This window comes from Semicossyphus pulcher, unplaced genomic scaffold (assembly GCF_022749685.1).
Source record: "Semicossyphus pulcher isolate SPU_LCO1_2020_fin unplaced genomic scaffold, fSemPul1.0.p SCAF_9, whole genome shotgun sequence".
In the NCBI taxonomy this organism is placed as follows: domain Eukaryota; kingdom Metazoa; phylum Chordata; class Actinopteri; order Labriformes; family Labridae; genus Semicossyphus; species Semicossyphus pulcher.
In genome coordinates, this window is record NW_027211770.1 from 21,935,445 (window position 1) to 21,954,599 (window position 19,155).

A 19,155-nucleotide genomic window follows, 5' to 3' on the forward strand; every position below is an offset into this window, starting at 1 on the left:
TGACATACAAGGAGTACTTAAAATTTCAGACACAAAGAGAAAAGTACAATATATCCCTTTGAAATGTAGTGCACAAAGTAAAAGCACAGAGCAGAAAATAAACACATTTCAAAATTAAAGTACAAGTATTTCTACTTAGTATCTAAAAATTGTACTATACTATCCTCTCTCTTCTACAGCCCAGCAGTGTGTCTAACTGAACGGCACTCCAGTCACTGACTCTGCGGCAGTATTTGCGCGCTTTTAAACTACAAACTTCCTCTGTGTTATGTGTAGTCGAACACTATTGGTGCATGAAGTGATCGTTACAGCCAATCAGATCGCTCCTTCTAACATGCAGAAAAAACTGAAGTTGTTGTCCTATTTCCTCGACGGATAATGTCTGAGGACGGTGAGTAATGCTGAATTAAATGGACTTATTTTATGTGAATTCTACTTTTTCGTTTACATAATACAAACGGGCATGTATGTATGGAGGATTTCAACGGGGGGAGACAGCTAATGTTAACTTTTAGTCTGTCGCCGCCATTATACCACCGAAGAAGCATATCCCGCCCTCCTTCTTCGGTCGTTTCTTCTTCTTCTCCTTGGTGCTAAAAAGTAAGCACTACTGGTCCAAGTGGCAAAAACGGGTTTAGTCGCTAGCTAGTTTGGCTTCGACTCCCGCTGTCTCCTAGTGATCCGGCGGTTGTCTCATTAGCTTTTGCGCTAGCAGGTGATATTGCTAGCTACCACGCCAGTGTTACATTAGCCATTTTGCTAGAAAGACGGCCATCGGTGCATGTTAGCAACACGGCGCTGGTCAGAGATTGAACAGCTTTATAGCTAACTGTTAGCTGCTAGCTTAGGCTAACGTTAGCTTCGTGCAACTTCAATTCAGACCCACAGCTGAAGGGTCAAAGGAGCTAACACGAGGCTTGGTGTTAGCAGGTGATTGTTTTAGATACGTGTAACTATATTTGTCCTCCCTGTCTCCTCCAGTCAACATCAGAGTGACATTTTACTTGCAGTAAACACACACATGTACTGACTATAGTAAGGTTAACCTCCTTAATGCAAGGCATGGTATGACATTCACGGCTATTAGACACATGTTAAGTCCCACAGGATCATTATTGAGGAATATTGTTAAAAGCAAAGAGGAAATTAGCACTAGTGTTTGCAAGTAACGGTTAAAATCAGACACAGACCACCTAACACCTGATCCTTTAACGCTACTGCCAGACGGAAGTGTGGCACAAATAAAGTGTTTGAATCTAACAATCTGTTGAAGGACGGTACAGTTTTTGCTGTTAATAGGGACACAAACAAACGCAGACATCACTTGACAATCACCCAACAGGGGGCAGTGGGGCATTATTAGTATGCTTTAATCGGCTGTCTGTGTTACATTCAGTATATTTCTAGCTATACACAAGCCCCATGAGAAGAAGAAAAACGACATCAAATAGATCCTTACTTATAAATGCATTATGTATATTGAAAAAGCTCATTACTCTATATCATAGACCTCCAATCAGTTGGCTACGCTGCTGCACTGAATTACATGTTCTTCTTCTTATCATGAATGTGACTACCAAAAGGAAATGCTTGTGTCAGATTGCACAATAAAATGACTTAAGAATAAAAACAAACAACAACAATATAAATTAGTGATCAGTGTCAAGTGTATGAGGACTAAATGACAACACAAGTGGCTAATAGAATATCAAAATTAGGATATATTAGAAAAATAGGCAAACTAAGATACGTCATTTAATCCTGTTACAGTGCCATGGTGTCAAAAGATATTATCTAGTGCTAGGGCCTTTAATGAATATGAATCTTAGCATTTAGGACACTTTCTTTTAGATTTTCATCTTGAATGAGAACAAATCTACTTGGGGTTGAGGCTCACAGTCAGACTGGAGAAGTTTTAAAGTGGTAAACAATTAGACTAAAAGCATTTTGTCAAGGGAGGTGTCAGCAATGACACAATTATGGAAAATCACCAGCCTTTTTCTTTAAGGTTAGCCCCCTCTGCCAATTAAAATGGTCAACTCCAAGTGTGTCACATTGATGTCCTTGAGAGGTGTTGATGTGTGTCTTTCAGTAGGGTTCTTGTCTTATTATGCTTTGCTGGTGAGGTGCATTGTCTGATTGGTATCCAGTGATTTTGAAGCATTGTATTTTGATTATAGTTACATTTAGAAGCAGCATGAGCCAGACTTCACTTCAAGTCGGTCCAATTACAGCGCATATTTAATTGACTTTGGAGCTAAGCGTCGGCATGGCCCACAAAATGACAGAGAGAGAGAGTGAGAGACTTGGCAATGTCTCCACCTGAGCAGACCCCTGCATGGTCAAAATAACAATTAGCCCAGACTCGGCGCATGGTGAGTCATCTTGGCAGCCCCAAAGTTAGCCTCCTGGCACTTGAGTCCAAGCTGTTGTCTTGATAATATATGCAGGCCTCTCTTTTCATCAGGAGAGGGCAATGTTCACAGTCTAACTCAAATGTAATGCACTGGTCTGTGAGCATCTGTACAAGGCTCACGTTGTGATATGACTTACATATTCAAAGCATGCGGAGTTCCTGCACTGTTTCACCTTTATCTAAATCAGTTTTGCATTGCTGCGTTTCTAATGGAATGTTTTTCATTTCTTATCCCATAGCAGCCATGGAGAGTTCGTCGGTGTACATGTGCTTCCCCTGCTACCAAGAGTTTAACACTCTTGAGGAGGTACTTGAGCACCAGTTGACGTGCACCGCTGAGGAAGAACAGCCAGACACATCTGGGGCCACTCCTGTCACTGTTCCAGTTCCAGTGCTACAGACTCGGGTAAATCCTGGCACAACCAACAACTTCCCCTTTCATAACGTCATCGTGCCTTGGTGTTTTGAGTGCAGGAACTTTAGTTAAGCTGGGAATAAATCAGGCTAACACTATGACGGTGTGGCCTGACATGACCAGACGTGCGATTACATAGCAGCTTATAAATTACATCTTCAGAATGACATTGAAGAGATAAGCATAACTTAAGTCATAAATTGACAGTGTGCTGCTACCCATCATAGTAACGGTGACCTTGATCAGAGCACTTAACATTGACTTGTTTGCGATGATTTACTGACTGACTTGAAGGCGTTGCTGTGTATTAATATCTGATTTAGGTGTGCGCTGATGTCATATTGTATTTTTATGTAGCGTCCCCTCATTGACTTTAATGGGCTAGACAAGATAATAGTAACACCTGTCAGTATATTGCGTTACAAAACACAGCACCACAAAATGACCATACATGGACTGTCCTTATGAGGCCGATGACAACATGTTTGAAAGCAGGTGCGCGCTGCAGACGTAGGTGAGGACAGAGGACGAGCAGCGGAGGAGCAGCCCCGCCTACTCCCCGAACAAAGTATCCAGAGCTCCATGATCCACCATTGCGATGTCACAACTCTCTCTCTAGGGTTCTGAAAGTACCGTCAGTCAGTCAGTCAGTGAGTCAGTCACATACAGACCCATGTGTAGGGCTGACCCCGGTGGTTAGCCAATAATAAATACTGAGCAACTTAATCGGCCTATGACAACTGTCTCATGCTACAAAGAGTTAAGACCTCATTAGCTGAAATGCATGGATTGCCGTAAATTAAGTCAAAACTAGATAATCATAACCAAACAGGTTTTGAGTTATAAAATGTATAAACCTTTTTTTAAATACTTTTTTTCCCAAAGATCCCGTGTTCAGTAGATGTGGAGGTCTTGACATCGCTTGTAACGTCTGAGCATAAATCCCCTCTGAAACACGAGCATGTGCATACATTATCCTGTTAAATTTATCTTTAATAAATGTCAGTTACTAAGTCATTGCATCAGTACGTCTGTCAGACCTCTTAATAAATTGGCAATAGCTGAGCAGTAAGGCCTCCAATTACTCAACATTTTTCCCAAGTACTTAAGTGCTACCTGGAACTGCGTTCTGTTTAGCGTAATGGCAAAATAACACATTAGCACGTTGTTTAACAGAGTAATGAGTCACTTGTGAGGCAAACAAGTGTAATGAGCAAAAATGCACAAGTGCTAAAAGTGGATTCATTATGGAGTGTAAAATGATCTTTATGTTATGGAATATGTGACAGTGCGTGTTTAGTATTTGCATACGCTCTCATCCGGTAACATCAAACATATCACAGTTATTGGTTGAGCTCCATTCTGAAAGCGTCTGTGCATTTAAGGTGATTATTTGATGCAGTACAATCGCAACATGGTAAGAAATATAAGACGTTATCTCACAGGCACATTTGCAAGTATTTAATAAATCAGAGCAGAGTGATCCGGAGCATGACATGTGATAAAGATGGCAGGACAGATTGAGGTCCAACATATTTACATGGTAACCAGCATGGCTCGGTGAATCACCAGAATGTCCCCCATGCTCCAGTAATATTGAAAAATGAAGGTTCAAGATGATGAGAGGAAAAACAGTTTCTTTCTCTCTGTGTACGAAATGTATTCTTTGGTATGTAAATTCAGTTGTTTTTCTATTGATTTGGCTGCTCGTGAAATTGAAAGGCCTGCAGAGTTTTGCATTGTATTCAATATTTATTTTACATGATGTGTCCTGTTAGAAATATGTATTCTTTTGGGATGGATTTAATCAAAATGCTCAGCTCCATTGATTCTGAGTTCTACAAAGACGCTATTTGAATAGCAAAGTTTGAAAGTCGTATAATAGGGTGAGTTGGTCTGTTTAACTTTGACATATTGAGCCGAGCCTCTTCGCGACTGGCCCTTTTTTCTTTCGGCTCTCCCATGACAGCTTCGGGGGGCCCGCAGGGTTAAAAGCAGTCTTTGGCCCTCGTTTAGCAGCAGGGCACGGCTGTCTGAGCCTGTGCCCAGACTTCCATCCTTACAGTCTTCCACACACGTCCGTAAAGCCCAGTGACACTCATGACAGACAAATTGCATCCTGAGTCGCCAGCGGGGAGCTGAGCGGAGCATGAGAGATGCATCAGTCAGTGCTGTACTTTCTCATGATGGATCGCTCATCGGCTTCTTATAGATGAAACAGCTGGAAAAACACTATAAAACCTGGGCACCTCCTGGCCCTCTGGCTTTCACTTGGCTATAAGCCTGTTTATTGCATCCCCACTTCATTAGTTCTATTATTATAATTTCTGTGTTTGTGATGTGACTTTGCTATGAAAAAAATGGCTGTTTGTCTCAAATGCATACAAAGAGCTCTTTAACAAATGTTTGTTTCCATTTTCATGTATAGAAATAATTCAGAGTGCTACTATATTAGGGAAGGAACATTTGAGAGCAGATAGTGCCCAAGGGTAACTTTGTATCCTGTGTCTGCAAATGATGATCAAGCTCTGAAAGATAATGTCTCAAAACTGTCCCCTCATCTAGTCAAAGTTTTCTTTAATCCACTGATTTGGTTTATTAGGGGGCATGTTTATCAGCCCTTCTTCTCATTCCCTGCATGGACCAAAGTGTGACTCATCTGCCTCATCAACATACTAACGTAGAAGCTCTCCAACAATAATTGAGTAATTTGGTATTCAAATTCACGACTGCTGCTGCTGTGTTAAAGCTTAAATCAATTTTCTCGGGTTTAAAAAGAGTGTAATAGCAGAAAAATTATTTTGGTATGTCAATTGCTTGGTCAAGGGTTGTGAGGCTGGCTTTAAGTGTGTAGTTTACTTGAAGTACATGTACTGCAAATTAGTCTCTGTCCTCAGGCTAGCGGCCTGCTACTAGTGTTGTTAAAAAGCGAGTCTTACAGGTAATATATCAGATTTATGCAGGCTGAGATTGATCTTCAGTGAGGGGATAAACTTATACAATCGAAGCAAAGATAGTCAGTTGGATAAATCAATTACGTTTCAGGGCTCAATCGTCAATTATTGTCAGACATCGACAACCTACCAAACTTGCTGAAGGAGCTGAAGCACTAAATATTAAAACGAAATGTTATGACTATAACTTCTGTTCCCTTAAGGAGAGGTACAACACATAGGGTAAGGGCGTGATATCCCATACTATATGTGTTGTACCGAGCGAATCGAATGAAAGGGAACCAGTCTTTAGATTTTAAGTTAGTTTAAAGCTCCTGTGAGGAGTTTTTCGCTGGTTATGAAACAGGTTAAACTCTATATGACCAACAAAAGCAAACCAGACCATCAGTGACAAGATTGATTATTTCTATATTGTTATTTTGAATGCCTGAAACTGCAGGTGGGGGGGTAGGTGTCAGGTGAAGCGATTAACTGCACGCTGCCTTTGTTTACATTTTCCAGGGCAAACATTTAAAGTGAGTGATACATATGACTGTTAAAGAAAGCAGGGTGAGATTTGTTTTGTTAAAAACCACCACTTAAGCATTTACAGGACAACATCAGCGAAGAGCTAAGAGGTACGGCTTTGTCCACAGGGGGGCGCCAAAATCAACACAAACAGAAAGATCCTCACAGCAGCTTTAAAACACCAATCTTGAACTTGTTTGGAGTAATCCAGATTGATGTTTTGAGAGATGTAGACTACATAGCATTTTGTCAGAAATGGGAAAGTTTTTTTCTGTACCACCCTTTAAATCCACCTGAATTAGGGATTTTAAGTGACTTGTTCCTCACCTTTGATAAAATGTTTTGCCTCAGATTTTAAGTAATGACACATACCTCAGAAAATAACAAATTAAACAAACCACTTACAAAGACCTTGCAGTATTTTAAAGATATTTGTTGTAGGAGCACAAACAAAATTAGTCAAACTCAGCAGCAAATCAACCAAGTCGTTCTGAATGTTCAACAGAACATTTAAAAGCCTGTGTGGAATTAAATTTATAAAATATCTGCATGAAAAGTGCCTGTACTAGTGATGAAATGTGGTGCAGACTTTGACCACATTCATACCTGGTGTGAAGATGTTTCAGTTTAATACACGTCTTTCTTTGAGGATCATCGAGTATTTGGCCCAACAATGACCAACATGTGTGGGTATTCTTAGTATGATTAGAGATTGTTGTTAAAAATGTTGATTTATTCTCAAGGCAGGGGTTACACTAATTAGGACCATTGACACACTTTCTTATATTTAATGTCCCTCCACCCCGACTTAATTCTGCTGGTTTCAAAGCAGAGCACAAGACCTGTGAGCCTGCTTCAGCACTCTTCCAGCTGTGTCATGGATACTTCAACATGCAGTGTGTATATGCCTAAGGGAAAATGTGTGTTAATGTAATCAGAATGCTCTGAAAGAGACGGACCAGAGGTTGTCTTCAGTACCTCCATTCCAGACTGCATTAACCTAATCCCATTGATCATAACTGTATGTGAGACTGATTGAACTGTCATGATTGAGGCAGTTTCAGACGTCTTTAACCTCGACCTTGATGTTCTGTTTTTATCATCCGGTTAGATTGAGGGAGCAAACGTAAAACCCCGTGGAGTGACCCGCTCAACCCTGATGGGCCTTTGATAGTTATCGTCCAGACTGAGGCCTTATCTTTGGCTGTCTGGAGCTCTCAGAGGAACCTTGGCTCTAAATGCATGCTGCTCTAATTGACCTCAGTACCCCAACACTTTATTTTCTTCCCTCATCTGCCAAAAAGAGTAAAACATATTAAAAACACAGCAGGTTTAAATAGCTTTGATTACAATAAGTCATTTCCGTTCTACACAGAGACACACAGAACATGTACAACTTTCATCTCTGACTTCTTTTTTCCTTTTTTCGCAGCAACAGCTTATAAATATATCAAGGACGATTGCAGTACCACAGATTGAAATCCAGGAAGGACCCTCCTTAGTACAACCTGTCAGGAATGTACTCAAGCAGGCTGCAGTCAGTGCAAAACTGACATCAGACCAGCCCAGAATCCTCTACCAGTGCGGGGACTGTGATGAACTCTTTAAGACTTTGGACCTTTGGCAGCAACACCGTAAAGAAGAGACATGTCAGCAGTCCGCCACTGGGAGCAACTCAAAACCTGATTCACAACCTGAGCCGGAGACCGCTGAGGTTCAGAGCACTGATTCAACTTTAAACCCAGATGATTCTTCTCTCGCGCAGAGTGAAACTAGCCAAAATCTTAAGCCAGAACCATTGGAGCAGGCTGTATCAGAGGAAGAGGGCCTGCAAGATGAAGATACTCCCTCAGCTCAGACCTCTGATCCTCCTGTCTCTGAGGTTGCTGCTTCGACCTCTAATCCAGAGGAGTCGTCTCCCAAGAGGAGAGGGGCGAACAAGAAGCCGAAGCCTGAACCTGTGCTCCTGTGTGTTGACTGCGGCTCATGCTTCGGCCTGGTGTCTGAACTCGTGGCCCACCGTAAGACCCAGCACGGCTTTGAGGAAGCTCTACACCACTGCTCTGTTTGCGGTGAAAGCTTCCTAAACACCACCCTTTTCCTCTACCACCGCAAGCAACACAAACAGAAAGGCGAGGAAAAGGTGGTAGTGGTTCCTGAAGGAGCAGCAGAGGAAGTTTCTGAGCAGACCAATGGCACTGCTGAGCAGGAACAGGATGCCGCTCCCTCCACCACTAGCATCACCTCCAGTTTCACACAGCCTGAGTTGTTCATGTGCGCCCAGTGTGGGGAGAACTTCAGCGAGGAGGGAGGGCTGGTCACTCATCGTAAGCAAAAGCACGACCTGAAGGAGCCGCTACACGTTTGCCTCCAGTGTGGAGAGACCTTCATGAACACCACCCAGTATCTGTACCATCGCCGGCAGCATAGCTTTACATGCGGGGCAGAGGTGGTGGTTGGAGCTGACACTGGTGATGAAACTGCCATTGCTAAACTTCAGGATACACCAAAGCGGCTGCTTTCTCCACCAGCCTCTGCAAGTGAATCAGGTTCACCACTTTCTAAGAGAAGCAGACCCTCGTTCAGGATTGTGAGCGGTGCTAATGCGCTCAAAGGTGAGTCGAGATATATATAATTTAAGCCCATTTGGGGGAAAAAATGTTGCAGAATGTTTTGGTTCTTCATTAAATACTTTTTTGTGTTGTCAGGAAACAAGGGTTCAGGTGCCAAAGAGGAATTAGAAGGCAGCACTGCAGCAGACTCCGACAACACAAACCATCCTCCACCTGCCAAGCTGCTGCAGGACTGGGCCCGCACACCACTTCCTCACGTTTGCCCCTACTGTGGCAAAACCTTCACCCGACGCGTCTTCCTCCGCACTCACGTCTACAGCCACACGGGAGAAAAGCTCTTCACATGCAAGGTGCCACTCAGAATTTAATCAACACGTGTCCTTTCTTGAGTTTGAGGGATAATTTCCTTTGATGTAAATGTCATTTATGTCACGTAGCTGACATTTATGAGATGATGTAATGCTTCACAAGTGGCTATGGTTGAGGCAGACACAATTTGAACCCCCAGCCTCATTATATTTGACAGGTTCTCCTGTGTGTGTGTGCACAATGAGAGTGGTTTCGAAAATTAGAATAAGAAAATCAAACCGTATACCATGTTATTACCTCACTCTAATGCAATTGTAAATCCAGCTGTGGCTCTAATCCCTATTATTGTTGTCATGAAGGTGTGCACAAAGTCCTTCACTAACTCCCAGAGCCTGCTGCGCCACAGCATGAGCCACACGGGCAACAAGCCCTACAGCTGTGATGTCTGTGGCAAAAACTTCTCCCAGGCAGCCACCCTGAAGAGACATCAACGCATTCACACGTCAACACAGCCACGGCGCAAGCGTGGACGCAAACCGGTACAGTCTCTTACCATTTTCCCTTTTATTCAGATACCTCTCAAATTGAAGGCCATAAAATATGAGCACAGTGCATTGAGAGAGGTTCGCACTTTTGAAATGTTAATGTTTAACTTATTTTGAAATAAACTGTTGAAAAAAATGTCAAAAAGAATATTTCCGAAACTCACTTTTAGTGAAATCCTTTTGTATTGACCTTCGCTGTTGCGTCCCTGAACGCAGGTGTGTACTCTGGACAATGAGGGAGCTGCTCATCTCTTCTCCTGTCCACACTGCCCATCAAGATTCAACACGGAAGACCAGCTTAACCATCACAAGTAATTACACAACAATTACACTCTGCTTAAATTAGTCATGCAGCATTCTTTATTTGCAGGAGTGTAGGTGGAAATGACTTTAACACATTTAACAACAACTTACAGCACATACTGTGCAGTGTATTCCAACTAGCAGTAAACGTCTTGATTTCAATGTAGAGCAGACATTATCAATAGTATAATTATCATTTTTTTTCAGCCGTGTTTAATGCTGAAATACATCAGAATTATGGTTCCAAACAGAGCCCGGGACAGGATTTAGATAAACCTCCTCCCCCTTGCCAGGAGCCGTAGTAGCTGAGCCGTGTCCGACTACCAAGCAAGACCTTTAAGCTGTGTAGCAAACGCGCTGACTGAGATGTCTGGGTGCCCTTGAGCCTCAGCCGCATATGATTGACAGACAGAGGCCAAGTAAATTAAGATGATAACGATAAATCCAGGACAGGGGAACAGTCTGGTCCTTTCCTACCTGGATGAGCAAAGGGGAGCAGATATACTGTGTGTGTATGTGTATTTTATTGGCCTTGTCTGTCGCACACTGGATGTCAAATAAAACCGAGGTTAAGGCATGGACTGAAGGCTTTCCAGTGGGTAAATTGACTACTCTTTTACCTGGAGGACAGTGATCTACATGTGGATGTGAACACTTTTAAGTGCAAGCTGTAAATTGGTGCTTAAATGTCTTGCACGCCCAAAAAGCAGAAAAAGATACATAATCCATAGCCCCCTAAATACTTGTGTACAACACTGGTGATTGTCTTGATATTGACTGCTAAAACCACAGGCCTGTTGTGGAAATTGGGGATGCAGTGATCCGATACTGAGATCGGACCTTGGTCCAATACTGAGTCTGATTTGTATTGGTGACAATGGGCCTGATCTATTGAATTCAAATCTATGTTTATGTGCATGTACTAAGTCGCACATTAGCAGTGCACTGGGCAGCCTTCTTGCTCAAAGTCAGATGGAGGGAGCGACCCCTCTTGCATTGAGTGAGATAAAGTTACAGCTCTCTGGAGGTGTTTTGAATTTGCTACGACAACAACTTCTAGAGGTACTTACAATCCCTGCAAAGCAAATGTTTCCAGGGGCAGTGCTACACTACCGACACACTTAAATCAAGGCCCTACACAGAGAGCTGCAAAGCTTATAAATTGAACTCTGGTATGGCATATTTACTCGGTATAGGCTGTATATCCAAAGCTTGGTTATTAGAATTGGTATCAAAAGTGATAAACTTGGGTTTGTGCATCCCGGCTGGAAACCAGTAAACACCCCTTTGGCCAATTTCTGCTGCACTAGTTGAGAGTTGAGTTTGTTTCTAAATTTTCTCTATAAAATAGTGGAAAACCTCCTTCATATGATGTCCACGATGATTGTCTCAAAATAATGTTGTCCTGAAAAAGTCAAATACCTAAAGATACGCATGTTGTGATACGTTAAAGATTTTGAGGTGTAGGTTGTAGGTTGACTCCACTAGATGGTGTTGGGTTAGGGATGCACGATATTGTACAACTCATTTAGCCGATTACCGATGCCGATATTTGTTTCCCACACACTTTATTGCAGAGATCATCAACTCTCCTCTGTATTGGAATTAGCGTACAGTATAATGGTGATACTCTTATCACATTTGTTACAACGGTCGGGGTGACGGGTCTTGAGATGGTTAATCAAGTTTGTAGTGTTGAAAGACTTTGCCTTGGCTCCTCCTCGCATCACCGAAGCTGAGCAGTCATTGCAAATAGCAGTATTGCTATCTATTTCGGACACTTTGAGAAACTTCCACACCACGGACATTTTGGCTTCTAACTCTCTCATGCTGCAGGTAGACACAGGTGACGTCATCACGCTGCGCCGCGCAGGTCTTCTTTGCGCCGGGGACATTGCACCAAGGTCAGGCATTTAATCAAGTATGCAGCAGCCCATTATTTTATTGGTTAATTATATCGGCAGATATCAGCGTGTTGGCCGATATCCGATAGTTCATTTTTAAGCCAATATCGGCCGATACCGATAACGGGCCGATAATATCCTGCATCCCTATGTTGGGGAGAGGACATTGTTATCATTAGCCATATTGAACGTCTTTTCTTTGCCCTTCCTGTACAACTAATCTCGCATTAGCTTGTTGAAGACTCAGGAACAGTTTGCACAGTCAGAATGAAATGATGGCACAAAGTCATTACAGACTGTGACAGTCTCAGACATCAGATTTTGTATTTTTTTCTAACAGAGCATTTATTTATTTTTTTTGCTGTAGGGATGTGAAACAGTTTTCGAAAATGTAACAAAAGATTATTTTAAATTAAATTGCGAGGTGCTGGTTTGGCTCAGTTGGTAGGGCAGGCGCCCCATGTACAGACGCTACAGTCCTCGATGCACTGATCACAGGTTTGACTCCCGATCTGCCGATTATTTGGTGCATGTCATCCCCTCCGCGCGTTTCCTGTCTCTCTTCAAGCTGTCCTATAAATAAAGGCAAAATCCAAAAATATAAATAGAAAACTTTATAAAATAAATTGCCTACACTAGCTTTGAGTCAAAGTCCACCAGAGCTTTCTGCATGCATTTCACTGTCTTCATCACCAGATGGAGTTTGCCCATGTGTCAAACTGCTGTCATGCTATTGTCGATTTCCAAGGTCAAGAATGAACTAAAAAAATAAAGATTCTCAGTTTCCTTTCGTGGAAGATTTATTGATGAATCAATTAATCATGCATCATTTTAGCTCTCGTCAGTGTACACCAGAGTGAACCACTAATACTGTACAGCGTCATCACTACTTATTAAAGAACATCTGGCTGGAAGAAGAGGTGACCCTGAGTGAAATTTAAATCCTCCGAACTGCTTCAGGGTCAGCTGTCCACAAGTTATTGATTTCTCTTGTCAATTTAACAGAGAGCAGAAACAACCTGGCCTCTCCTACAGGCCTTGAAAGGTCCTTGTATGTCACCTCTCACCCCCTGCGTCTTGTTTTGTTCAGTACTCTTACTGCCACATCACCTGTAGCGGCGTAACATACCGCACTTAATACATAACCTGGTAGGTATGCAATATTGAGTGGAGCGTTGTGTCTCCTTAACTTCAACATCATCTGTGCTGCTCTGAATATGAGACAGTGTTATATATGTTCCATGCTGTAAAAGCAGGCCTGATGCAGCATTAGGTGAATACATCCTAACATTTCTCTCCTCCCCTAAGGCTATATCCAGAGTAATGTTATGCAATAGATAAATATAGTCTTTCATGTCCTAACTCTGACTCCTCCTAGTTTACTGCTCTTCTTTTATCTCCAGCCTTTATACACTCAGCTAATACCCCTTATTTAACCTAAAGCACAGCTAAGCACATACTGCTAATCCTCCTACGAGTCACATATAGGATGGCAGCTTAAAACTGAACCCAACTTTCCCTCTTTATTGAGTCTTAACATTCAAACTTATCATGATTATTTAATGCGATTGTTCGTATGACTTTTGCCTCTACCTGTGAGGCATTTTTTCCCTCTTTCCCTCTCTGGAGTTATTCTTTTTTAGGTTAAAACAAGGTTGAATAAAGAATACTTGTCAACAGTATAAATAGTTAAAGCACTAGTTTGAAATGTGTGTTTTTGTGTTTCAAATAGACTGCTGCACACCAGCCATCCTTTCCCTTGCCCAGAGTGTGGAGAGGCCTTCAAACGAAGGAAAGACCTGGACCTGCACTCGCTCACTCATCAAGGTGAGAGTTCAGGGCTCAGCGTCAGCTTGGTCCTGTCATCCATACAAAACAATATATGCACTAGCTGAAGCGCTGGGGTGTGCTGCTGTATCCTAAAACACATCAATGTGTCCGTCTATCTCTCTGTATGATAACGATCATGAAGATTAACAATGAGACCAAACGTGTTGAGCAGATCATGAGATGCAAGCCCCTGTGCCTGCCTGTAATGGAAACCAATTAGATATGATGTTCTTATCAGTCCTGCATGCACTGAATTACTATTGATTAATGCAAAGACGACGATAAATGCCCCCATCAGCTCGCCTGGGTGGCCCATCTTGTTTATTCATAAACATACATCCATGTTATATGTGCATTGTTCCTCCGATGCATTAGGTCAATGACTTTCCATTGATTTGCGTCCCATGTGGATCGGCGGAGGAAGGTGGAGGCAAATGAATTGGGGGGCGTTTGAACGTCAACCTCATTAGCTAAGCCTGAAGAGTCAGCGTGCAGCAGGGGTCAGAGGTGTGTGGCTCTTCTGAGAGAGATGATTGGAGGGATTGATCCATTGATCAGTCCAGGGCCATAGGCTGAGACTGGCCTTATTAAAGGTTTAATTAGAGGGTCCCAATGGGGAGCAGAGTGGATCGCCCCCACCGGGATAAACAGTACAGATGGTTAGCAGATTGCAAGATGTTAGCGTGACGACCCATGGACGCACTGATGAACCATCAGTGTCAGCGATTTTCCCAGCCAGGTTTCCAACAGCAACCCAGTGAGAGAGTGGTTGGCTCTGCCAAAATACAACCAGGGCACCATATGATTAGGTCTGCAGTGATTAGTTGATGAATTGATCAGCCATGTGCACTGACTAAATGAATCTACAACATTTTTAAAACCCAATTAATCACTTACACAAGCTTCAAGATGTTTTTCTCAGCCGTGATGCTTGCTGCCTTTTTTGTCTGTGTTTATATCATAATGTCTGTTATGTTAAGCTTCATTATTTCTTTTTAGGTTTTGGACTGTTGGTTGGACAAAAGCAGCTTAAAGATGTTACATGGGGCTCTGGGAAAGTGTGATCTATTTTTGCTATCAACATTTTATCTATTAAAGGCACAGAGCGTAATTTCTGCTGCCCGAGGCCTCTGGATCAAAACAATGGAGTTTGACAAAGTCAGGGAGCTTGCTGTATCAAACATTGCTGGTAGAAATTCATCCAATTAGACTTTTATAACAATCATGTTTTTTTACTGTTACATTTAGTCTTAGCATATTTTTGTTATTTCCTTTCATTCCAAAGTAGCGTTAGCTAATGTAAACAGTCTGCTGGCTGTTTAGTTTTGGTTTATGATGTATGTACACAACTTAACAGAACATATAACCCAGGTCTTTTTTTTTTCTGGATACATTTTATACACATTATACTTTTCAATTGGGGGAGTAGCCAGGCAGATCAACTGATACTACAAATCATTTTTGATTCAGCTTTTTTATTGAAACACTGATACGTCTTTAAAAAATGTCTGTGTGTGTGTGGGGGGGGGGGGGGGGGGGAGTAACTGACGAAAGGGCCTTTTTTATTTGAAGGCAAACATTTTGACTTGTCATAGAGAGAAAAGCCCAGGTGTTACAAATAATATTGATGACCACTTTGTTCTTTTTAAGTGTTTCCGTGATTCAAGGACCCTGAAGCTAAAGCAGCTAAATGTAATTCAGCCATCATTAATTTTATTATTTGCACCTGTTCTTCAAGGAACAAATAGTCTTCAATGGAAAGAGCCTTTTGTTTAATTACTAACAACAACACTATTTACGTCTCATTAATTCTTTGTTGGATTCAAGGACCACCTGACTAAAACATTGTCCCATTGCAGACAAGCAGCCAGCGACGTGTCTTCACTGTCAGTCCCAGTTTGTGAACCAGTCGGTGCTGGAAATCCACATGCAGCGTTGCCCCACCACAGAGGAGGAGAAGAACACTGGTCGTGGACGGGGTCAGGGCCGGGGACGATGCACTGGACAGGTTGGGAGAGCTAGGAATCAAAAAATGATCCTTAACTTTTTTTTGAAAAGCTGCTGAAGGAAATGTGGGGTTAGTAAAATGGGGTCGATATCTAATAAAGGTCCTGTGTCTTTATGAAACTGTGACGTTAGTATGTCCCAGATAGAACAAAAAGACACCAACCTTTTCTCTTTTCATTAATTGCCCCCTTTCTTTTTTCCTCCCTCAGATTGAGTGTGACCTATGTGGCCACCGCTGCATGACCCAGGAGGGCCTCGACCTCCATCGGTTATCCCACACGGGCCAGACACCTCTCAAATGTCCAGTGAGTCCTTGCCGCCGTCGATTTACCTCCAACAGTACCCTGGAGGAGCACGTGCTGAACCACTTCCATGGAAAGCTCGGCAAGTCCAAAAACCGACCCCGCTTCCGCTGTCAGATTTGCCACAAGGAATTCGCCTACAATTCCACCTTCAATGTTCACATGAGGACACATACTGATGAGAGGCCCTTTGAGGTAAGAAAGCTGGTTGTATGTGTGTGTGCTTTATTAAAAGGTGATTTCTCTCTGCCTTCTGAATCATATTTTTCACACAACTCTTCAACACCTGTTTTTCCAACTAAAATCCAGCTCTGCCTCACCCCCCATCGTCACACCCGTTCATAGCTGTGGCCATGCCTCCAGTTCCGGTCCATGGCCATTTGTGCAGTGTGTGTCCTACGGGTGTTCCCTCCCTCCCTCCCTGTGTACCTGTGATTAATGGCAGGCCTGAGTTAGGGCCTGTCAGCTCCCCTCTGTGCCTGTTACTATTCTGGGACTCTCTCCCTCTCTCTCTGCTGCTCTGGTGATGAGGCAGGACATCAACTATAGACCCACCCGAGCCCATCGCCGCACGTCTGACTGTAGAATTGATTTAATGTTTGTGGCTTTGCTTTGAGTCATTTCTATCAGGCATGCTGAGGTTCAAGGAGTATCGGTCCTCAACCATACAGGCAGTTATAGGGATGAACCCGAATTAAAATCATATACCTTCCTGTAAGACCACCTGAATTTGCTGAGTGTATGAAGAGCAAACTCAACAGGAAAGGTAATTTTATTAGAGTGTATTTCAGAGATACTGAAACCGCAAAACTGACAGCAAGCATTACAGTTTCAATCTCAGTGTCCCCAGTAGGAATCAAAGCAAAGCACAAACAGAGTCATTCTTTTGTAGTGCTTCAGGTTTAATCAAGTATCTAGTTGTACTCCATTGTCTGCGCTCAGGTGGTGACAAGCAGAGAGCGAAGGCAAGGGTGCAGGAAAGCTACGACGTTAGAATTGTTGTTGGTGTAATAACTTTGAGAGGTCATTACGCTCTCAGCACGCTGGTTTCTTTCTTTCTTTCTGTCTGTCTGTCTGTCTGTCTGTCTGTCTGTCTGTCACTGCAATTAATAATCGATTGGTTGATTGACAAATATTTTGGCGTTAACTTTTTCCAACAAAAAAATCAAGACAAGACATGTCTTAGGACATCTTAAGGCACTTTTTGTAAGAAAAAAATTGTATGTTTTGTAAACCAAAGTTAATTGGTTTATTGTGTGAAGAAAAAGATAAGATAAGAAAAAACCCGACAGATTCAGCAATAAAAAAAATAATTCCAAATACATTTGTGTCATTTTTATTGTTTTGGATTTATCTCCCCCTTCTGTCTTCCCCATACTGCTCTCTACTCTTCCTCAACCCCAACGAGAAGTGCTGCCTCAGCAGAAAAATATAATGTGAATTCTCAGAAAATATTAATTGCAGTCGAGCTTGTGCTTTGTCATGGTTATGAACATAACTGCACTTTTCCCCTGTCCTCTTACCCTTTATTATATTTTTGTGCACCTTCCTATTGTCAACCTCTCCTTTCTTTATTCCTCCACCAGTGTGCCACATGTGGCAAGCGCTTCCGCCAGCTGCCACACCTGCAGGACCACGAGCGCATCCACAGCGGCGTGCGACCTTTCTGCTGCTGGATTTGTGGAAAGAGTTTCAGCGTGGCCGCCCGGCTCACCGAGCACGCCCGCACCCACAGTGGGGAGAAGCCCTACCCCTGTTCCCATTGCCCGGCTGCTTTCCGCTCTCGCTCCAACCTGGACAAACACATCCGGCTACACGGAGACCTGCCTCTGGAGGCGGCTGCACAGGCGGCACATGAAGCCGAAGCAGCCCATGTTCAGAAGGTGCTGGAGGGGGCCAAGGTGCTGTCTTCTCTGGCCACTACAGGAGAGATGGATCCTGGCTCAGTGCAGACTATCTATGTACTGCAGGGGGCTGAAGGGGGTACTGAGACCGTCATGATTCCGTCTGATCAGCTCAGTGGCATTGAGGGCGCCTCACAGGTTGTCATCCTGCCTTCCTCTGTTCTGGGAGCTCAGGGCATTACTGTTCCCACAATCACCATGGATGGAAATGAAATCACGATGGTGGAGACGAGCCAGTCCCCACAGCATGCTATAGAGTTTATAGTGGAGGAGACTGTATGAAGGCTGATTAAAAACTGTTGTGAAAAGGACGACACATTAAAGGAGTGAAAGATTAGTAGAGAGTATATAGATTCTCGAAAATGTTGATAAGTGAAGGATATACAGTAATTATCTTTAAATGTATATAGGTTGATAAGTAAGTCCCACCCTGTGTAGTAATACAAACTTTCTTGTGCAGAAAGCTGATTGAGAAACAGTGTAACACTATTAAATTAAAGGTTGACACACAGATTAAACGCTCAAGAGAGCAGAATGTTCCTTAAATTGGTCTTTCAAACTGATTGAAAAACAGGCTGCAAAATTGCCCCTCGATTGTATAAAGACGAACGTTTACAGCCTCAATTTATTAGGGGAGAACCGGCGGTGGCCCATGAAATGTCTTCTGCTTTCTTTATAATAAAACGCTTCAGCTTTCACACTTGTGAGCGTCCATCACTTTATAACGTGGATGACGTGAGGGCATTGCCCCCATCACATCAGATGGGAAGGACTTTATTGGTCCTGCTGTAAATTGCCACTTGTGCCTTTTGACAAACAATACGAGGCCTTGTGCTGAGAAATAGACAGACCCACTCAGCACAAGTCGGTGTGCAGCGTTGCAAACAACTCCGCTTCTTTCTGTTACACGCACACTACTGTTAGTGGAAGACAGAATGATGTAGAGTAGTGTGCATAGATCAACACTAATGTTCCAATAATTTGTAAGATGTTATTGTATTGATTGTTTTGGTGCGGTAATTAAGTACAATAATAACTGGAATACAACAAGATTTATGATGATCTAGGTGAAGTACAGCATTACGCAGTGGCAAGTCGTGCAATGAAATTATCCAGCGCTTGCTGTATAGTTATCAAAAATAATGATCCTATTTGTGTCTGAATGCGAAGAGGCATGATATGATAT

General features: G+C 42.7%; 1 protein-coding gene across 1 annotated transcript; it reads left to right on the plus strand.

The window, feature by feature from the left end:
• The first annotated feature begins 347 nt into the window (after nt 1-347).
• Nucleotides 348-18,661, plus strand: znf574 (zinc finger protein 574). Its single transcript, XM_069656369.1, has 10 exons — nt 348-391; nt 2,656-2,822; nt 7,725-8,907; nt 9,001-9,215; nt 9,534-9,713; nt 9,936-10,030; nt 13,659-13,753; nt 15,616-15,764; nt 15,973-16,260; nt 17,652-18,661. The coding sequence occupies exons 1-10, from the start codon at nt 379-381 to the stop codon at nt 18,249-18,251; spliced, it is 2,985 nt and encodes a 994-aa protein (XP_069512470.1). The 5' UTR covers nt 348-378; the 3' UTR covers nt 18,252-18,661.
• Nucleotides 18,662-19,155: the final 494 nt, after the last annotated feature.